This window comes from Artemia sp. Qi Xiang Cuo, chromosome 14, assembly GCF_049724085.1.
Source record: "Artemia sp. Qi Xiang Cuo chromosome 14, ASM4972408v1, whole genome shotgun sequence".
Lineage (NCBI taxonomy): Eukaryota > Metazoa > Arthropoda > Branchiopoda > Anostraca > Artemiidae > Artemia > Artemia sp. Qi Xiang Cuo.
The window spans coordinates 48,909,995-48,930,761 of record NC_142807.1 but is presented as its reverse complement, the minus strand read 5'-3'; the positions used below and the strand labels follow the sequence as shown (position 1 = coordinate 48,930,761).

Here is a 20,767-nt window from a genome sequence, read left to right as displayed (position 1 = left end):
AAGAGAATGCCAACATAAAAATAATAGTTGATGAAGATGGGCATCTTCTTGCTAATGGTTGTGGTAACACGTTACCTGTTGATAGATCCTATTGCCATGGTTCTGGTAAAACTATTCAATTGAAAGCAAAGGGGAAAAGAAAAGCCAACTGCTGCATTAATGTAATAAATCATATTTTGTCTACGTGCCAGAACTGTTACCTGTGTAAACACAATGTGAGAATAGACAGTGAAATCGCAAGCAAAATAACAAGGACATTTGCAGACAATATCACTAATGAATATAACGATAAATTGATGGAAAATAAGGCCCAAGTGAACATTATTACTACTAAGGATCATATACCCAATGAACTTAATAATACCAAAGATGAAACGCATATTGAACCTGTAGGTGACTTCCCAGTAAAAATTGTGTATGAATCAAAATGGAATAATGATTATTCTACTAGCTATAAAATAAGAGAAGAGAGTAGGTACAGTATCAAGAGAGAACATGACGAACTATTTTATTGAGCAGATTCAAAATGTCCAAAGTTGTTCAATGATATTAACAATGTGTAATAATGTATGTAACATATTTTATATTAATATTCTACATGATGTTATTTCGATAAAAAATATTTTATGCATTACTTTGTTATGTTACCATTATTTTTAGGGAATGCTAACAAGTCAAACGTTTAGAATGTTTATTAAAAGGTCGGAGATGTAAGAAAAAGGAATTTTCAGAGACATAAATACTACTAGCAGGCTCATAACATCATTAACTGTTGACTGAGTATTAAAAATTAATAGAAATAAAGTACCTAAGAGAAATTTGAGTGTGTTAACTAAATTTAAAAATAAAGTATGTCTTTTACCACTTGTAGTCTATACACAGATAATTCCTAGGAACACCCTAACTTTCCTTGTCCAACTGAAAAAAAATAATAAAGGGTTAAATATACTAATATTTTTCCCATAATAAAAAAAGAATAATTTAAAATAAAGTTTGTCTTTTACCACTTGTAGTCTATAGACAGATAATTCCTAAGAACACCCTACCTTTCCTTGTCTAACTGAAAGGAAATAATAAAGGGTTAAATATACTAATATTTTTTCCAAAATATAAAAAGAATAATTTAAAAATTACGTTCGTCTTTTACCACTTGTAGTCTATAAACGGATAATTCCTAACAACACCCTGCCTTTTCTTGTCTAACTGTAATTAAATAATAAAGGGTTAAATATACTAATATTTTTTCCAAAATACAAAATGAATAGTTTAAAAATAAAGTTTGTCTTTTACCACTTGTAGTTTATTGACAGATAATTCCTAAAAACACCCTACCTTCCTTGTCTAACTGAAAGAAAATCATAAAGGGTTAAATATACTAATATATTTTCCAAAATATAAAATGAATAGTTTCAAAATAAAGTTTGTCTTTTACCACTTGTAGTTTATAGACAGATAATTCCTTAGAACACCCTACCTTTCCTTGTCTAACTGAAAGGAAATATTAAAGGGTTAAATATGCTAATGTTTTGTCCAAAATGCAAAAAGAATAATTTAAAAATAAAGTTTGTCTTTTACCTCTTGTTGTCTATAGACAGATAATTCCTAAGAACACCCTGCCTTTCCTTGTCTAACTGAGAGGAAATAATAATAAAGGGTTAAATATGCTAATATTTTTTTCAAAATACAAAAAGAATAATTTAAAAATAAAGTTTGTCTTTTACCACTTGTAGTCTATAGACAGATAATTCCTAATAACACCCTACCTTTCCTTGTCTAACTGAAAAGAAATAATAAAGGGTTAAATATGCCAAAATTTTTCCAAAATACAAAAAGAATAATTTAAAAATAAAGTTTGTCTTTTACCACTTGTAGCCTATAGACAGATAATTCCTAAGAACACCCCACCTTTCCTTGTCTAACTGAATGGAAATAATAAAGGGTTAAATATACTAGTTTTTTTCCAAAATACAAAAAGAATAATTTAAAAATATAGTTTGTCTTTTACCACTTGTAGTCTATGGACATATAATTCCTAAGAACACCCTACCTTTCCTTGTCTAACCGAAAGGAAATAATAAAGGGTTAAATATGCTAATATTTTTTCCAAAATACAAAAAGAATAATTTAAACATAAAGTTTGTCTTGTACCACTTGTAGTCTATGGACAGATAATTCCTAAGAACTCCGTACCTTTCCTTGTCTAACTGAAAGGAAATAACAAAAGGTTAAATATACTTATATTTTTTCCAAAATACAAAAAGAATAATTTAAAAAACCTTCTTTTTTTGTCACTAAGGCTAGACTAAGGCTTAGGCCTACTTATAAGACAGAAACTAGAAAGGAAAAAGGGATACTGTTCTGTGGCTTTGATAAAAATTTGATAAAAAATGGGTAAATTTGGACACCTTTCCATTACTGAGCTAGGCTATGAATTGGCTGAACATAGCCTACCACTTGATGCCTTTTTCTGCTCTTTCCAAATTTGATCATTGTCCTGCTTTGAATGTTAAGTCCCTTGTGGACCCTTCTCATAAATCAGTTTGATTATAATATCATTTTGATAAAAATGGGAACCTAATTACCTCATTCAAAGGCATTGATTCATCATGATTCAGTGGAATAAACAATTTATAAATCCATTGCATTGTTTATGCTGTTAGCCATTTTCATCCTATTAGAGACTATGTTTTCTGAACACTAAATGCTGTCAAAAAAATAATCAAAATCCACAGAAGAAAGGTGCATGCAGGATAAGTTTCAACAATAGGCTATAAAATGTAAATGGAAAAAGTATAAAATTGAACTACATAGGCTTGTTTTATTAGGAAACTATCATTCCTGGTTAACCTTTTTTTTGTCACTAAGGCTAGACTAAGGCTTAGGCCTACTTATAAGACAGAAAATAGAAAGGAAAAAAGGACACTGTTCTGTGGCTTTGATAAAAATTTTGATAAAAAATGGGTAAATTTGGACACTTTCCAGTACTGAGCTAGGCTATGAATTGGCTGAACATAGCCTACCACTTGATGCCTTTTTCTGCTCTTTCCAAATTTGATCATTGTCCTGCTTTGAATGTTAAGTCTTATGGACCCTTATCATAAATCAATTTGATTATAATATTATTTTGAAAAAAATGGGAACCTAATTACCTCATTCAAAGGCATTGATTTATCACGATTCATTTGAATAAACAATTTATAAATCCATTGCCTTGTTTATGCCGTTAGCCATTTTCATCCTATTTGAAAGTATGTTTTCTGAGCACTAAATGCTGTCAAAACATAATCAAAATCCCCAGAAGAAAGGTGCATGCTGGATAAGTTTCAACAATAGGCTATAAAATGTAAATGGAAAAAGTATAAGATTTTTTTTTATTATGAAACTATCATTCCTGGTTAACCTTCTTTTTTTTGTCACTAAGGCTAGGCTAAGGCCTAGGCCTACTTATAAGACAGAAAATAGAAAGGAAAAAAGGACACTGTTCTGTGGCTTTGATAAGAACTTGATAAAAAAATGGGTAAATTTTGGACATATTTCCATTACTGAGCTAGGCTATGAATTGGCTGAACATAGCCTGCACTTAATGCCTTTTTCTGCTCTTTCCAGATTTGATCATTGTCCTGCTTTGAATGTTAACTCCCTTATGGACCCTTCTCATAACCCATGCGTGCATTTCAAAATATGTTCATGCACGATACATATTACCTCATTCAAAGGCATTGATTCATCTTGACTCAGTTGAATAAACAATTTATAAATCCATTGCATTGTTTATGCTGTTAGCCATGTTCATTCTATTAGAGACTATTTTTTCTGAGCACTAAATGCTGTAAAAAAAATAATCAAAATCCCCAGAAGAAAGGTGCATGCTGGATAAGTTTCAACAATAGGCTATAAAATGTAAATGGAAAAAGTATATGATTGAACTACATAGGTCTGTTTTATTAGGAAACTATCATTCCTGGTTAACCTTCTTTTTTGTCTCTAGGGCTAGACTAAGGCTTAGGCCTACTTATAAGACAGAAACTAGAAAGGAAAAAAGGACACTGTTCTGCGGCTTTGATAAAAATTTTGATAAAAAATTGATAAATTTGGACACCTTTCCATTACTGAGCTAGGCTATGAATTGTCTGAACATAACCTACCACTTGATGCCTTTTTTCTGCTCTTTCCAAATTTGATCATAGTTGTACTTGTCTATTATAGCGACCACAGCCGAGAAGTAAAGCTAGGTCAAGTCACGTGTCTCAATCTGTTTCACCCCAAATAATCCCCTAAAATGTCAAATTTTTATGCTTTAGGTATGTTTTATGTCATTTTAAGACGTATAAAAAAGTTGAAATAAAATTATCATGTTTGAAAAATAAACTTCAAAAAAGTATAAAAATGGAGGGATGGGCCCAAAAAGTTGGAGGGAGGGGGCCCCTCAGAGGGTGGGGAGAGGGGACCTTGGAGGTTGAGGTTCTTGGTGACTAAGGTCATTGGTGGTTGCGGTCCTTGATGGTTCAAATCCATAACCATCTCACTAATCCCATATTGTGTACTAGTCTATTATAGCGACCAAAGCCGATAAGTAAAGCTATGTCAAGTCACATGTCTCAAACTGTTTCACCCCAAATAATCCCCTAAAATGTCAATTAACCTCTGACGTTTCCTTTGTTCTGGCAACTGTGCACAGATACATTCTTAATTCCTATGAAGCCTATTGATTTTTCTGTCATGAATTCTTACACAATCTGAGCTCTATAAGTTCAACGTAATTCATGTCTGTATTAGTTACACATCATGCTGCCTGCAAATTAATGATGATATGTTATCATGGAATTTTCACGGGGTGAAATTGTGTCAAGGTAGAATTGTCTCATAACAGAAATTACGTAAAATTCAATGCAGAAATTCCAGAGAGTCTGGTCTGATGTCACTTAGCCAAGTATTTCTAGCTCTGTGATTGGTTTAGAAAGAGGATGTGGTCTTGTTCGTCCTGTTGTTCGTCCTGTGTAGCAATGCCTTCTTCTACTAGACTTATCTTCCTGTTCGTCCAAGCTTTTTTTAACTGTGAAAAAATACCATGTGCCTTGGCCGTTCTACTTTTAACATTTTCACTGCACCCTCCCCCCCCCCCCGTCTTTACTAATAATACTACAAAGGTAAGTGAAGCCGTCCACTCGATCGATCTTTTCGTTACCCAACGTCACCTTTTCATCTTCACTTATCCCTAGCCTTAGCGAATTAGTCTTCTTATAATCTTAGGAAGCATAAATAATATAAATGAAAGATGTGTCCTAGAACTAAGTAAGTTACTAAAAGCTACGTTAATGACAGTTTTCACGTATGGCTCTGAAACGTCGGCGCTTTGAAACATCGATAAAGATATGCTAGATTTTTTAAAAGTGTGAAGATACACAAGATAGTATCAGGTGCTGTCGTGAACGAATATAGAATAAGCTGTACGTAAAATGTGGTTCGATCCAATTGTGTAGGATGGTTAAGATGGTTAAGTTGGGTTTTACGGATGAAGGATTCGCTATCAAAAGTAGCGAATTCTGCCAATCAAGCTTGGGTTGAATATAAAGCTAGAGGTACTTATGTATTATAGCAACCACGCTGTTGTTTTTTATCTGTGGTAAAACCGGTTTCTCTGTGTGAAGTCGGAAATAATTAGCTTAGCATGAGTGACATTAACAACTATGAAGATTTTAATAAAATATTTAACATATAGAATTGGCTTGGTTAGGTATTAATATAATGCGTTCTAGGTAGCCTGCTATCCATAATCCTCTATTGTAGTTTCCATAATTTTGTTACTAAAGTATTATATTTTCATCATATTTTTTTTTCATTGTGATTAACCTAACTTCACTTCTTAAGTTTGGTCGCTATAATACATAAGCACCAAGCTAGATGTCCTCAAACACTGCGCGAAAAGGGCATAAGAAAATATTTAAAGGGAGTAGAAACTTCATTTAAGGGAGTAAAGAGTAGAGCTCTGAAGAGAGGGAATAGAGGAGGAGGGGGAGTAGCTTTGTTGGACCTAGCTGGATTGGTGTTGCGATGAGTTATCAGTAGGATTTTTAGTAGTAATGTATTTAATCCCTGTTTTTGTGTTGCGTTAGATTATGCTGCGCAAGCTCTGCTTTGTGCATCTGCAAGTGTAACCCAGAGCTTGTGAAGCTCAATGTAAAATGTCAAGGGGACAATGTGAAGGATGCCTTTCCTTTTATGAATTCAGACTTTAAATTTTTTACAGCATCAGCAACAAATGAAGGAGATATCGTATTATATGGTGGTGCGAAAGGTTAGAATTAAAAAGAGGGAGAATAAGGCGAGTATATAAAGAATGCAGTGAATAATAATCAATCATCGGTAAATCGAAGAACAGTGTTTATACCAAGCAGACGGTGGAAGACAATCAGTAGTTACAATATCTCCGTTTAATGTATAAGAAATAATCCCCTATGGCCAACCGTCCTTACTCGCAGGAAAATCCATCATGAGGAAGTTCCCGGCCTGAATAACGATTTCTATTATTATTTTTAGGGAATTTGCTTATTGTCATTCAAAGTTAAAGAGTCAATCAAGTGTTTTGACCCTAAGGTCTTAGAACAATGTAAAGTTATATTTCATTGATTTTACTTCTGAAGGGTTTATCTAAGCCACAGTAGATAGATATATACAGTAGAATCATTCCCTATCTCAACCATTATACAAAGCCCGACCCAGATGCAAGTGCTTCGGAGAACGTTAAAACATAATCGACATTATATTTTTTCATGGGCAGACAAGTCAGATTTCTCTTTAATGCAAAACTTGGCATTACCTTTGTAACACTAAATTTTATAGAATGTAATTTTAAATTAATTTATTCCAATACATATATAAAAATCGGTAATTAGTAGTTTAATGTTATTATTAAATGTTTTAAGAAATTACAAGTAGGTTTCGATGTCTCGAGTTGGTTTCGAAGGCATTTTGAGAAAGTTTCTGCAAAAATAACTCTTCTAGGGTTCACATTTGATCTGCCATCAGTGGTCCAATGGACGAGGACGTACGAGAATATGGGCGGAGCTTTTATACGCGCTAAAACTGTAGTAGCCAAATATTACTGAGTTGTGATTCTACTGTATATTACTTATATACAGTGGTATAAGCAGTTTTAGGTATTTTCAGCTTATAAGCAATAATTAAACAAACAAATGCAACGTATAAACTATATGCAACTTATGATCCAATAATTTAGAGTTGTCTATGCAGCTATCTTAGTGGTGTTAGTCGCGTATATCCGCAAGACCAGGTAAATATCCATGGAAGGTATATTATAATGACATGATTTAGTTAGACAGAATAAGAAATGCATGACCATTTTTTATCTTATATTTCTTAGTATTTTTATTGCAGCATAAAGACACCTAAATTTATCCCGGCTCAGCTTTTTATTTTTTTATGTATTTTATTATTTTCAGTATTTTTTCTTTTTGACTTCGTGTTTAACTTTACCATTAGGCAAATTCTATTGGTGGTTAACATTGGTGGTTCGATTAGCTTGTATAAGTTGTTTGTTAATTGAGACTCTTCGAAGTCACAGAAAAATAAGTCCAAATAAGAACATCGTTTTATACTTATTTCAGATTTGGTCATCTGAGTGCATCTGCCTTTGAAGCTTTGCTACCCAAAACCCAAGTGTTTGAGACCAGACACATTGGACCAAGAAATGAAGAAGTTGACCATATGCTTGACATACTTGGATATTCGGTGCGTTCATTTTTTTCTCCTTCTACTTAAGTATCTCCTGGAATGATATTGGGTAATTTCTTAGGACTAAAAGTTTCCCAAAAAGGACGAAGCATTTCTTATCTCCTAATTGTAGACATATATTATTCGGTTCCTTACAAATACTGTAGTTGCTTTATTTCTATTTTTTGGGATGGCATTTTGTTTGATTATTTTTATTATTCGAAAGCATTTTAAAAACGAATTCGAGTACATATGCTTGACATACTTGTACATTCGGTATGTGTATTTTCTCCCCTCTATTATCACATCTTCTGGAACGATATCGGGACATTTTTGAATGCTGCAGATTGAAAAAGAAAAGACACGGCGTTCGTACTTGAAGATACATATAATCCGGCTCCTTTTACATAATTCTGTTTTATCTAACTTTGTAGTATTACAGTCTTGTTTAAGATTAATTAAAAAAAAAAGTTTTCTGAGGGAAGTAAAGAGCGAAGTTGAAACTTATAACGAACAAAAATTATTGCTTCACAGTCTATCTTACATATATTGATAAAACTAGTGCAAATAAATGCAAGGCAAGGATAATTCTTAAAGGCAATGATAATACCTCTTCACAAAGGTGGATGTCATACAGACACAGCAAGCTATAGACCAATCTCAATCTTATTAGTTTTCTCGAAAGTCTTTGAAACGCCAATGCGAAACTAGCTTTACTAATATTTAGAGGCAAAAGGCGTTTTTAACAGCCACCAATTCGGGTTTAGGGCGGGCCATTTAACCAAAGACGCCCTTACTTCACTAAGTTTATTCGTAAACAGAATCCTAGATTCGGGTGCTTTACCTGCAGCTGTGCTTCTAGATCAAGGAGGCACACTTGTGCCACTATAAAGAGGCGACCCACCACAATGTTAAGCGATTTCAGGTCCTAGAGGTTGCAGAGAGACGGCGGTAATCGCATTTTGTAGCCCAAGCTCAAACTAAGAAACTTGCAAAATTTCATCCTCCTCCGACTTTATCTTCATGGGGTAAACTGGGCCGGAAATTTCGACCCTCGCATCACAGCCCCCCGTTAACGTCGTCTAATTCGACTTAGATTCATAGGCTCAGCTTTCCTATGGTATGGAAGCTTATCCTTGAAACTTCAGCTCAATCTGATAACTACTTTCTTGTTTTCAAAAAACCAAATATAGCCACTTAAAATTCATCATCATTTCTTTTTTTTTTCTTATCCACGCCTACAGGCCACAGTTGGCAACTGATCCGGGTGAATGAGGACTCATTCGAAGCAGAATTCGACCTGTTAGGGCCTTTTGATATTTTCAGACCGAAAAAATTATCCCCCGAATGTACATTTACGAAAAACCTCGTTTTCCTATAATAGCCCATGTTAATTTTTCCCACCACAACCGCCCTTTAACGTTGTTTGATCGGGCTGAAATTTAGAGGATAAGCTTTCCTGGGGCCTGGGAGCTTATCCTCGAAATTTCAGCTCAATCTGATTACTCCTTACCTGTTTTCCAAAAACCAAATATCAAGTTTTGTGGGGATTTGCTTGCGTCGAAAATAGATTCCATTTACTAAAAAACAGTTACAATTGTGTCTCTTTAGTCCAGCGGTTGATACTCCAGACTGGCAGGCGGTAAACCCGGGTTCGATTCACCGTCAGAGCAAATTTCTTATATACTGAATTTAAACTTTAAAAAAGAAACTCAGTTTCTTTTTTAAATTATTAGAAAAAAATTACGTTTTCTAAAGAGTTAAAGAGGCTGAGTTACAAGGTCGACCCTTAAAACGTACAGGGATTAGGAGGCACAGTTGGGGGGCTGTTAAAGAGGCTGAGTCACAAGTTCGAACCTTAAAACGTACAGGGATAAGGAGGCACCCTGTACGACGTGATTTGAGTATTCAGGAATTAAAAGCCTTAACACAAGAATGTTCAAGAGCGGGGTGTTTGGGGGGCGGCAGCCACCCAACTTTAACTCCTGACACGATCAGCTAACAGTTAGTCAAGCAATAATAAGTAATAAACTGTACAAAAACGTGCAGAAATTATTTGAAAAAAACTACGTTTTCTAAAGAGTTAAAGAGGCTGAGTTACAAGGTCGAACCTTAAAACGTACAGGGATTAGGAGGCACAGTTGGGGGGCTGCCGCCCCCAAACCCCCGCTTTCGCAGCCTTTAAATAAAAAAAAAGTTTTTTAAACTGAAAGTAAGGAGCGACATTAAATCTTAAAACGAACAGAAATTATTCCGTATATGAAAGAGGCTGTGCCCTCCTCAACGCCTCGCTCTTTACGCTAAAGTTTGACTTTCTCACAACTCTTTTTTTTAAACAATAAAAACTTTAGCGTAAAAGAGCGAGGCGTTGAGGAGGGCACAGCCTCTTTCATATACGGAATAATTTCTGTTCGTTTTAAGATTTAATGTCGCTCCTTACCTTCAGTTTAAAAAACTTTTTTTTTATTTAAAGGCTGTGAAAGCGGGGGTTTGGGGGCGGCAGCCCCCCAACTGTGCCTCCTAATCCCTGTACGTTTTAAGGTTCGACCTTGCAACTCATCCTCTTTAACTCTTTAGAAAACGTAGTTTTTTTCAAATAATATTATGAAAGGGCCTGACAGCATGCACCACGAAATATTACTAGGAAAGCTGGATCATATTGGAGTTCGTGGCCAACTCTTTTATTGGTTTAAGTCTTACCTGGAAAATCATCGAACTTACACAGGAAATGACCATTTAAATGATGTCGTAGTTAACTGCGGGGTGCCACAGGGCTCTCTACTGGGTCCGGTATTGTTTCTTGTTCACGTAAATGATCTTCAGCATGTACTGACTCCTGCAGATCCTAGCCCCTATTGCTGCAGACTATGTCACCCGCAAACGACGCTGGGGTCTTTAGGAGAAGCCGAGGAATAACTAACGGCATTTGCGGATGATTCGCTTATGGCCAGCTCTGAATGGAATATCCAGTCTCTCAAAACGAAGCTACAAGCCATTCTTGAAGAAATGTATCTGTGGATCAACGCAAATCGTCTAGTCATCAACGCAACGTTGACAAATCGTGTGTTTTTTTTTCACGTATAGATTCGCTGGCTCCTGATGTAATTGACATTGAAACCTCTCGTGGGCTTATCAAGGGACCAGAAAAAAGGACACGTTCGATAGGGGTTTTAATCGACTAAAACCTCTCGTTCAGACACCACATAGCAAGTGTCGAGACGAAGCTTTTAAGGAGCCTTGGAATCTTGAGAAAACTTAGTCACCAGTTCCCTAAAAAAAAAAAAAAATACTGATCCTGATTTACAATACACTTATCAAGCCTCACATTCAATATTGTTCTACAGTTTGGCAATCCACTTTCAAGACACATTTACAGAGACTAAACTCACTTCACAACAAAGCACTTCAAATTTTAGGCCCAGCACCGAACAGACTATCAATGGCATCACTTTACAGACTATCTTGCCCCGTGTTTTGTTTCAAATATTTCTCAGGAACATTCCCATCACCGTTTAAAGGTTTATTCACACTAACATCACAAATCCATTGTTTAAATACACGATCATCATCAGATATTTACATACCCCCGACACGGACAGCTAGGTCAAAATTTTCTCCTAGAGTTGTGTGTGCTAGGGAGTGGAATGCACTTCCGTAAGAGCTGAAATCACAAAGGTCTCTCGGCTCCTTTAAAAAGAGTGTAGAGGAATATCTAAAAGATTAAAAAATTATTTATTATATTTATATATTTTATTTTTATGTTTAGGATTTTTTTATATTATTATTATTTATTATATTTTAGTTTGATACTTCAAGGGGTGTGAGCGGAGGAGAAGTTGTGTTAAATTTATTGTTTGTTAATGGCGGTTGGTGGAAATTGGAAATTGGGTGGAAATTGGAGAGGAGAGGAGGCCACGCTGTATTTAAAGTGTGCAATTATTACGGGCCCAATCTTGCATCAATGCACAAGGAATTGTGTTAAGTGTTGTTTTTTTTTTTTTTTTTTTTTTTTTTTTTTTTTTTTAAATTAAAACCCATATTGAACTTAAAACTTGAAAAACTATAGAACACTAGCTCTTTACTGAAAACACAAAACAATATAGGAGCTTTGGTATAGTAAAAGCAAAGCGATTAAGGACACTTTTTCAAAAAAAAAAACATTTCAGGATTGTTGCGTAATTCTATTTTGCTTTAATTTGGTATCACTTCTGCACAATGAGCTCAGTCGAATGATTGGATCTCGTTTTGACTGCGAAAAAGACATTTCATGATTAGTTTGTCGACAAGTCTAAAGTGAAGCCATCTTGATAGCATTAGGACTATAGACTAGCTTTAAAATTTGTATCATAGCTTGAAATTCCCCGTTTTGTAGAGAGAAATAGCCAGATTTCCGGAGTTCATATTGTGGTTTATTTGTTCTTCATTCCGAGCAATGTTAAAGCGTGTTTTTTACAATTTAAAATTGTATATTAATCACCATCAGTATTATAGCTGGTTAGACCAAGATGTGACCTGATAAATTAATCAATTATTTTTGTATGCTGTTCAATGACTTCGCGGCTATTAAAATAACATTTTTTTTATGCTTAAGCTGTAAGATAACTTTAATTATATGCTGAAAGTTACTGATACCACGGCTGGTATAAGAACATGAAAAGCGTTATAGATTAGTTTGTTGTTGTGAGGCTACGTACTTACTTTTGACTCATAAATCAATATTCTTGTTTTTAATACTTGGCTTTTGTGTTCTCAGTAAAGCACTAGTTTTTTATAATCCTAGAAACATAGGGAAATATCATCAGCTGGTTTATTTGCACTAATTTTATCGATATGTATTTGATAGACAGTAAAGCAATAATTTTTGTTCGCTTTGAGTTTCAATTTCCCTCTTTACTTCCCTCAGAAATCTTTTGTTTTTTTAAAATTAATCTTTGCCCTTTTTTATTCAAATTTAATGTAGAAGTAACACTGCCATAATATTTTTTTTCGGAGGGGGGGGGGGGGGCCCCCATAATATACGGAATAATGTCTGTTCGTTTTAAGTTTTAATGTTGCTTCTTACTTCCAGTTGAATTTTTTTTTAAATTTGTGACGGTTTTTCAAAAAATTTCAGGAAATCCCCCCCCCGTGTAAAATTTCTCTGCCCTCCAATCTTTTAAGCTGTCCTCCAATCTTTTTGGTCACTTAAAAAGAGCACTGGCAATTTTAGTTTCCGTTACAATGAGCCGTTAAAAATCTCTATGGTGTTCTGGTAACCCACTAGCCCTGGTAGAAAAAAAGAAGAAAAAAACGGAGACACATCAGTGCTACCCATGCAAAAAAATGGTTTTCCTTGTTGTTCAAGGCGGAGGAATGTAATTATCCTATCCAAGGTTTTCGACCATGCTGATCCTTTTTTTACATTCATGCAGCTATTATTCTAGAAGTTGATATTATATTCTACTGCATATGTCATTCTGATTCCAAAAATTCCATCATTATAGCTTAAATACTGTAGGACTGCCCCTGACAATTCAACAATAACCTAAGATTCACTTGCGAAAATCTAAAGGCTTGAACGGAAAGCTAAACGGAAAGCAGGTCGTCCCCGTCTGGGTTGGGAGGACGTCATAAAGAAAGATTTAAAGGAAATGGGAACTTCGTGGGCGGGTGTAAAAAGGGAGGCTTTAAATAGATTGGGGTGGAGGAGGAGCGTGCGTAGCTGTGTTGGCCTCAGGCGGCTTGGTGCTGCGATGAGTTGTTAGTAGTAGTAGTAGTATACTAAATAATAATAACATAGATGCGTATACTTAACATGATTTTCCACGAGTGAAGACCGGTTAATGTTTCACCGCGTGAATTGGCAGTAATAATTTGCATCTTTTTCTTCTTTTTCTTTTTCTTGCATCTATTATGCCACTCATTTTTTTTCGTCGGTAGTTTTCATTGGAAATCGACAGTTTTAACTCTCGAGAGTTTTAACTAAAATTTTCCCCAGAAAAAGCCACGGTGCTTGCCATGTTTTTTTCCTTTTTACGACTGTGTTTTAATAGGATTCACTGCTAGTTTATTCATGCAAAAGCCATATATTTCCATACTGTTTGTCTATGCCGGTTTTTAACGCGCTGTTCAAAGTGAAGCCATTTCAGCTCTTTTTGGAGAGGACAGGGGTTAAAAATGTTCCCAAAAAAGAGCGCAATAAACTCTGATAAAAGTACCTATGTTTAACTTATTTTCGGGGGATTTTTTTCCCACTCTTGAGATACACTTACGAACCCCAGCGGAGGACAATGGCCCCTTGGGCGTCTGCTAAATGGCATTCATGGTGGGAAAACTGCAAGCATATTGCTTAAAATGTTAACTGCGTTGACCAGGAATCATTCCAAAATATTATGCAACGTCTGAGAACTTTCTCGTTTATCAATTACTCGCGAAGGAAACTACGAAGGCCAAGGAATTTGACCAAGATAAACGAGAGGATGGAGAATTATAAGAAAAAAGGCTTTAAATAGATTCTCTGTTTTTTTCTTAGTTCTTGGAGCTTAGTTTGGACTTTCATTTGACATTCTAAAGAATGCCAAAATGTCAATGCCAAAATAATCTCAGTCGCCTGGGATGGAAATATCTGTATTAAATATCCTCGGGAGCTTCAAAAGGTGACGCTTAAATTAGGAGCTCAAAGTGTGACTCGGAGAATAAAAGTTCTATCCCTTGGAAATGTTTTTGATTCATGGACAGAAACGTTTAAAATAAATTGAATAAAAAGATTTTCTGAATTTGAAAAAGGTTATTTTTTGGTTCGATTTAATTTTATTTATTTAACTTTTGCTTTTGTTTAAAAGTGTGCGTTGCAAGCCTTGCAGCAAATCAAACACTAGTTTAGTTGTCTACCCAAGGGGATACTATGTCGCTTCGTGAGTATAGGGGTAAGGACCACGGCGGTAGTTCAAAATCAAAACATATTCTCTGCAAACAAAAATACAAAAATAACTTTCAGCAATTACAGTTTGTAATTTCTAACTTTCATAGAAGAGATATAAAATGTTTTGTTCCGAAGAAAAACAAATAAATAAGGAAACACCGAGGGTCTTGGAGACTTCACCAATCTGTATGCATATATAAGAAACTATGTATGGTTTATCTACTCAAAACCTGTTTTTGTGGGAAAAATGTTTTGATCTTAGAGAGCCATAATTTTGCCATTGTGTGGAACTTGAAGAGGTAGGCTTAAGCAGCTTTCACAATACGTACATAATTTTCTGTGCTAAGGGGTCAAATTTCGATATGTTAAGTATAAGTTTTCACACTAGGCTAATGTAAAAATTCATAAAATTGTCAAAATTACAGTCTAAAACCATCACAGTCATCTTAGGTTGCTAATTTATATTCAAAATTTATTAATTACTCATCTAGAAATTCTGTTTCATTGCTACTATTCAGACTTATCCATAACTTAGCATAAACTTATGTAACATCTAAGTAGTGCTCCAGTCTACGTGGTTGTTTTGCCTACGATACGGACTTAAAGTTACTCCGTTACGTTATATAACGTAACCTAAAGTCTTAAATTATGCTAGTGTGAACGGTTCTGCGGCGTAGAGTCGCTTACACCTTCGATTGACAAGTGGGCAATCCTTCTTTGTTGTTCCGCTGGTAAGATGGGAAAAGCAAGGGCGAGTTTTGAGGCAATCCACAGAAGGGTAGCTCAAGGTTTACGACGATCTACAGTTTAGATGATGATAAGGGCGGAACTACTCATATTAATCCTGAGAATCGGTATGGTTGTCAACGAATGTTGGAGTTCGTACGAGTACGTAGCCTTTCTTTTTTTTCATTATTACTGTCATTAGCTGTTAATTAATTAAATTTCATGAAAGACCACGTATCTCTATTAGATATTAATGTATCATTTCGCGACTGGAAAATCCCCACAAATATTATACAATCAAGTTTTTGTGTTTTTATTTGATCTAGTAAATATAGTCATTAGTGGTGTTGGAAATTCTCTAGAAAAGAAAATAAATTCCGCAGTTTAATGTTCCCATGCATGACTCAGTACGGTAAATTTAATTCAAAAGTTACGTAATTCCGAAACGTCTCAAATATTTACTGAGGGAACTTAAATGAGCAGGCCAATAAATATGCATCGAATTATTTTACATGAAATAGGAACGTATTTCTAATGAAACGGAACGTTTTAGGAAATAATGTGTCATATGAGCCTTACATGACAGGCAGTGTTTTTTTTTTTTGTCAAATAGTTGAATGGTTGCTTGCCATCTTATTTTTAACGTTCTGTGATGCACGAGAGGTTGCCCGCCTGTTTACATCTCACCACCCGGTGTACATCTCTCCACCACCCAGTGTGCATCTCAGAGCGCCATTTGTGCCACATAGTTTCACCAAACTTAGTACACTTTCACCACGCTTGGGACGTGCCACCTGGTGTACGTGATTTCTGAAAGTTGGCAGCCCCTTGGTGATGGATTATTTTACCCTAAAAAACTGACTTGCAATATACAGTTTATAATACTAAATTTTTTGCCCCTTGGAGCCTTGGAGACATGGTTGCCAACCACTGGCATCCAAAAAGAGTGCAAATCAAGGTAAAAAGAGAGTGATTTTTGCTCAAAAAAGTGCAAGTAAAAAAGTGTGCACGCACACGGCTGCCAAAGCTTGCACATCACGTCTGAGGTATAAGAGAATGCATTTCAAATGAAAAGTATGCAAGTTGGTAACCCTGTTCCTTGGGTTAATGAAACTTCTGACGAAGTTACCAACTACTGACGTTCAAAGTAAATGAAAACTAACACTCAAAAAGAGTAATTTTCACTCTTCCGCTTCCCCTCTGAGAGAGGAAAGAGTGTATTTCACATGAAAAGTGTGCAAGTTGGCAACCCTGCTTGGAGATGACTCAGGTGAATGACTTTGCGCTTAGATAGATTTCAGGAAAAGAAATTGACAAAAATGAGTTCGTCCAAGGGGCTGCGCACTTGGGCACTTTGTGTACACTTGGTGTGGAGTTGATAATTTTTTAGCACCATTGAATTTGGGTTGGAAAAACAAGTGTTTTTTTTTTCGAGATCGCTCTCTTCGTGGTTGTGTTTTTTTAATGCAGACAATAGATAATAATACAATATACTGGAAATCCAACTGAATCCCCTACACATGTTGGAATCAAAAATCAATTTGAACATAACTTTTCTTTTCAATAGTTTCATTTTGGATGTACTCATCTATGCAGAAAAGAGCTTGAGTAAATACGAAGATATTTGTTTACTAGGTGTAGAATGAAAAAGAATTAACAATTTTCCACAGTTAGAAATAGTGTTAGCAATTTATAAGAGTGGAAACTGGTGCTAGTATCGATAAACAAAAAAAACTACCAGCGTCATCTAGCATTTTGCGTTTCTTGGCACTTTTTTTTTAGCTTCGTTTTTGTGATTTTTTTTTACAGAAACTGAGTTGAGGCACTAGTGCCAGTTCCCTCTCTTTTAAGTTACCCATACTCTTTGACTTAGTTATTAATAACTATTGTTCGTATGAAAACGATTAGCTTGCATGTATGTAGTTCACTTATTTATATTTACAAAATAGTTAAATCAAAGAAAAAGAGAGAAATTACTCTTATATGCTTCTGTGTTAAAAACGTGTTTTATAATTCCGTTGCTTTAATTCTGTTACGTATTTTGTAAGTAAATTACATTATTCTTTGAGCATGGGTTAGAAAGGGAAGCCAAAAAAGGGTTGTATTTGTTCGTTATTGCTATGCTAGGTTTTGATCCAACAAAGAACGCAAACTCTGATTGGTTCTTTTGTATGAAATCTAAAGCATGTAAAAAGAATATGTTTTTTTTAAGTCGAACTTTTATTTTAGGACTAAACTTTCTGTTTCTCAGTGGTTTGACCCAAAAGCTTTGAAATAGCCTATGAATGACTCTCGTTAAAGTACATCGTGTTAGAGATTGACATCACATTTATTGGAATGAAAATTTGTATCACTTTTATTAATAAATGATAGTTGTTGCACTTATTGAAAAAGAAGCTATAACTTATTTCAATGGCTTTTAAATAAATATTTTTCCTTGTATATGTATTTATGTCTATTTAGAAAACAGTTAAACCTAAATTGTTCAACCTAATTTGGAATTGACATCGTGTTTATTTTGCACAGCTAATTTAGGTACTTTATCAATAAACGCCATTTTCCGGTAATCGTCCTTGAGTCTAAAGTGGGATATATGTCGAGCTAAGCGTAAAAGACGTATCTTATAAAAACCGGTGTTTTATCTAATTACTATTTCCTTATTAGTAAAATGCGTTTAGTAATAGATTCTGGTCAGTTTTATGTTTTATTGTGTTTATGTAAAGGGATGAGGTTAATTTGTTTCTCAACTACCCCATGGTTCTAAAAGTGTATATCAAGGATCGTATATCTTGGCTAAGAACATTTTTATGAAGCCATCTATCATACCCCCTGAATGGGTGTTTTGCCAAGAACTTTAACTAATCATTCTTCTACTCAGGGGTAAGTTTGATTCGTTAAATCAATCAATTATAATATTTACAAAAAAAAAAAAAAAAAAACTGTTCCAAACCGTTAGTGAGGGATAAATAGAGAATGGCTTCCATTGATAGTAATTGACACTCTAGAAAAAAAAAGCTTACTGTTAATATATGTGTTAGAGTAGTATGATAAAATCAGTAATTTGATCAAATCATTAATTTTATTATGTCACTGTGACATATCAACTGAGTCATCATCATTTGCATAGCTTTATAAGAGGAGAAAAGGACCCCAAAACTGATGTGATTCTGATGAAAATTGCACTATCAAAATTACTCATCATATCTCAGCCAAAAAAAGAAATCTTCTCTAATTCTTTTATATCATTAAATGCAGATTGATCGCTCAGAAACATCTCAGTAAATCTGGCATTTGAACAGCCCTTGCTAAATAAAACTTTTAGTCCCATACTTAGCCTAAATTAGCCTAAATTAATAGTTCAATATCTATACAAGAATATGAAATTTGAATTTTTTTCCGAAAAGCTTGTTCGTGGATGCGTATTAATAACACAACAAAATGAGATACATCTTTTGCGCTTAGTGTGACAGCGTGATATAGCTACTGAGAATGTCTCGGGAATGTACGCAAGAATTTATTGGGGGGTCAACTTCGAAAAAAAACAACAAATATATGCCAATCAGTTATAAGAAATCATAGGATCAATAGTACAAATACCGTGATTTCGAAGGGAGGCACGCTCCCAATGGCCCCTCAACCCCTTGCGTATGTGCCTGAAATTTCTTTTCATGATTCTTATGTTTAGACCCTGGACGAGCTGACACAAGAAGCTGTGCCTAGAAAGATTCAGCTAAGAAGACCCCTCTCCCTGGACGAGCCAATAGGTAGGTTGGTCACATAGAACTAGATAATTTAGATAAATGTATACAACTAGCCAAAAAGATTTGCTTCGCGACTCTTCACCTTGCATAAATACGGCTTCGCCGGCTTTGTGCCACCACCTTCCGCCCACTTGGATTTTTTGGCCCTTGTAGTTGGCAATCGTTTCGCTCGGGCTGTGCTCGGATCTTCAGCCCTAGAAGATGTAACTCTAGGTAACGACGTCACTCTATGGTTACAGATGAACTTAACCAATTACTTGGCTATTACTAAAATATATTACTTGGTGTAAAAAAAATACCCCCTTGGTGTGAATGTATTTGAATCAATATAGGCAGGGTTACCAAGGCTAAGTACAATCCATGTCACAATTTGAATGGAAGCCTACTGGATATACGCCGACACCGCAGTAGGCCAAGTTTTTTTTTCACTATTTCTACCAAATTAGTTTTTCTAGTGCATTAATATCTTCTATGAATGGCTACCTTTTATTGAAATTTCAGCTCAAAAGGAGGATTGTCAAATTAAAATCCAAACCAGTGATGTAAATTCCTCTTTATTTTTTTTATTATTTTTTTTTTTTTAATTTTTTTTTTTTAATTCTGACGTCTATGGACATACATGCGTCAAAGCCACTTCAAAATAGATGAAGTATAGGAAAGGCGTTGGAATGTGTGGTGATAGTCGCCAGAATCCGGACATTCTAGGGGGTGGCATTTCCTTTCGTTTGTGCCTACCGAACGCATACGGAAAAAAAATATTCCAGACTCTGAAGAGAGTTCCCTAATAATCAAAAGTTCTAGTTCATTTTTTTGATAGTATTTAAAGTCGCGGCTCTCTGAAAAAAGTTTTTTCTTCCAATTTCTTGAAATTAAAAAATAAGTTTTTTGGGACTCATATTTCTTTTATTTAAGATACGGTCGAACTCAATGATTGAGAATTTATTCTTGCTTGAAAAAAACTTTTACAGAGTGAAAATGCAAAGAATCTTATTTTCCAAGGAAACATTAAAACTGCTTAATTTGGAAAATATTCCGTCGTGCCTTTGCACACGCTGAATTCAAGTATGTTAACTAATTATAAAAATCAATAAGCGAATTTCGCAAAAAAAAAAAAAAAAAATATCACGCAAAACTGAAGGCCACAAAAAAGTCCTGATTGCCTTTAATAAGTGTAAAAAGTTGTTGCAGAGAAAAGTGAAATCTGAGCCAAAAACTGTGTTTATTAGTCTTACATCGACTTAATGCGCTTGATACCATATAACTATGCAGAAGCCTAATTTAATCTATTTGTGATTATTCTGCATTAAACTCTTCATTCGTACTTAACCATTTCTCTTCTATTATAATTGTTTCTCCTATATGAAATAGAGATAATTCATATATTATTGAACTGAACGCTAAATTGCTTATTATTATTGTTCTATCTAGAAGGGTTTTAATATCTTATTGCATAATGACTACAAACCTAATAGTTCATTTCCCATTTAATTATGTTATCCGTCAGGGTTGCAGTCAACCATCAGAATATTTTTTTTTAAACAAAGAATGGCAATTGTAAATTTTCGTTTCATTTCTTGTCATAGCTAATTACTATATACTAGTTAGAATATCTAGAACTCCAACAGATTTGGGAATTTTAAACCTATAT

General features: G+C 34.7%; 1 protein-coding gene across 2 annotated transcripts in view; it reads left to right on the top strand.

Annotated features, from left to right (window-relative positions):
- LOC148944560 (glycine dehydrogenase (decarboxylating), mitochondrial) overlaps positions 1–20,767 on the top strand; it is a 123,928-nt gene that overhangs the window by 44,891 nt on the left and 58,270 nt on the right. For both annotated transcript variants that reach the window (XM_089100623.1, XM_089100624.1), the window contains exons 3-4: positions 7,626–7,749; positions 19,044–19,122. In XM_089100623.1, the coding sequence (XP_088956749.1) occupies positions 7,626–7,749; positions 19,044–19,122 (203 nt within the window). The remainder of the gene's footprint in view (positions 1–7,625; positions 7,750–19,043; positions 19,123–20,767) is intronic.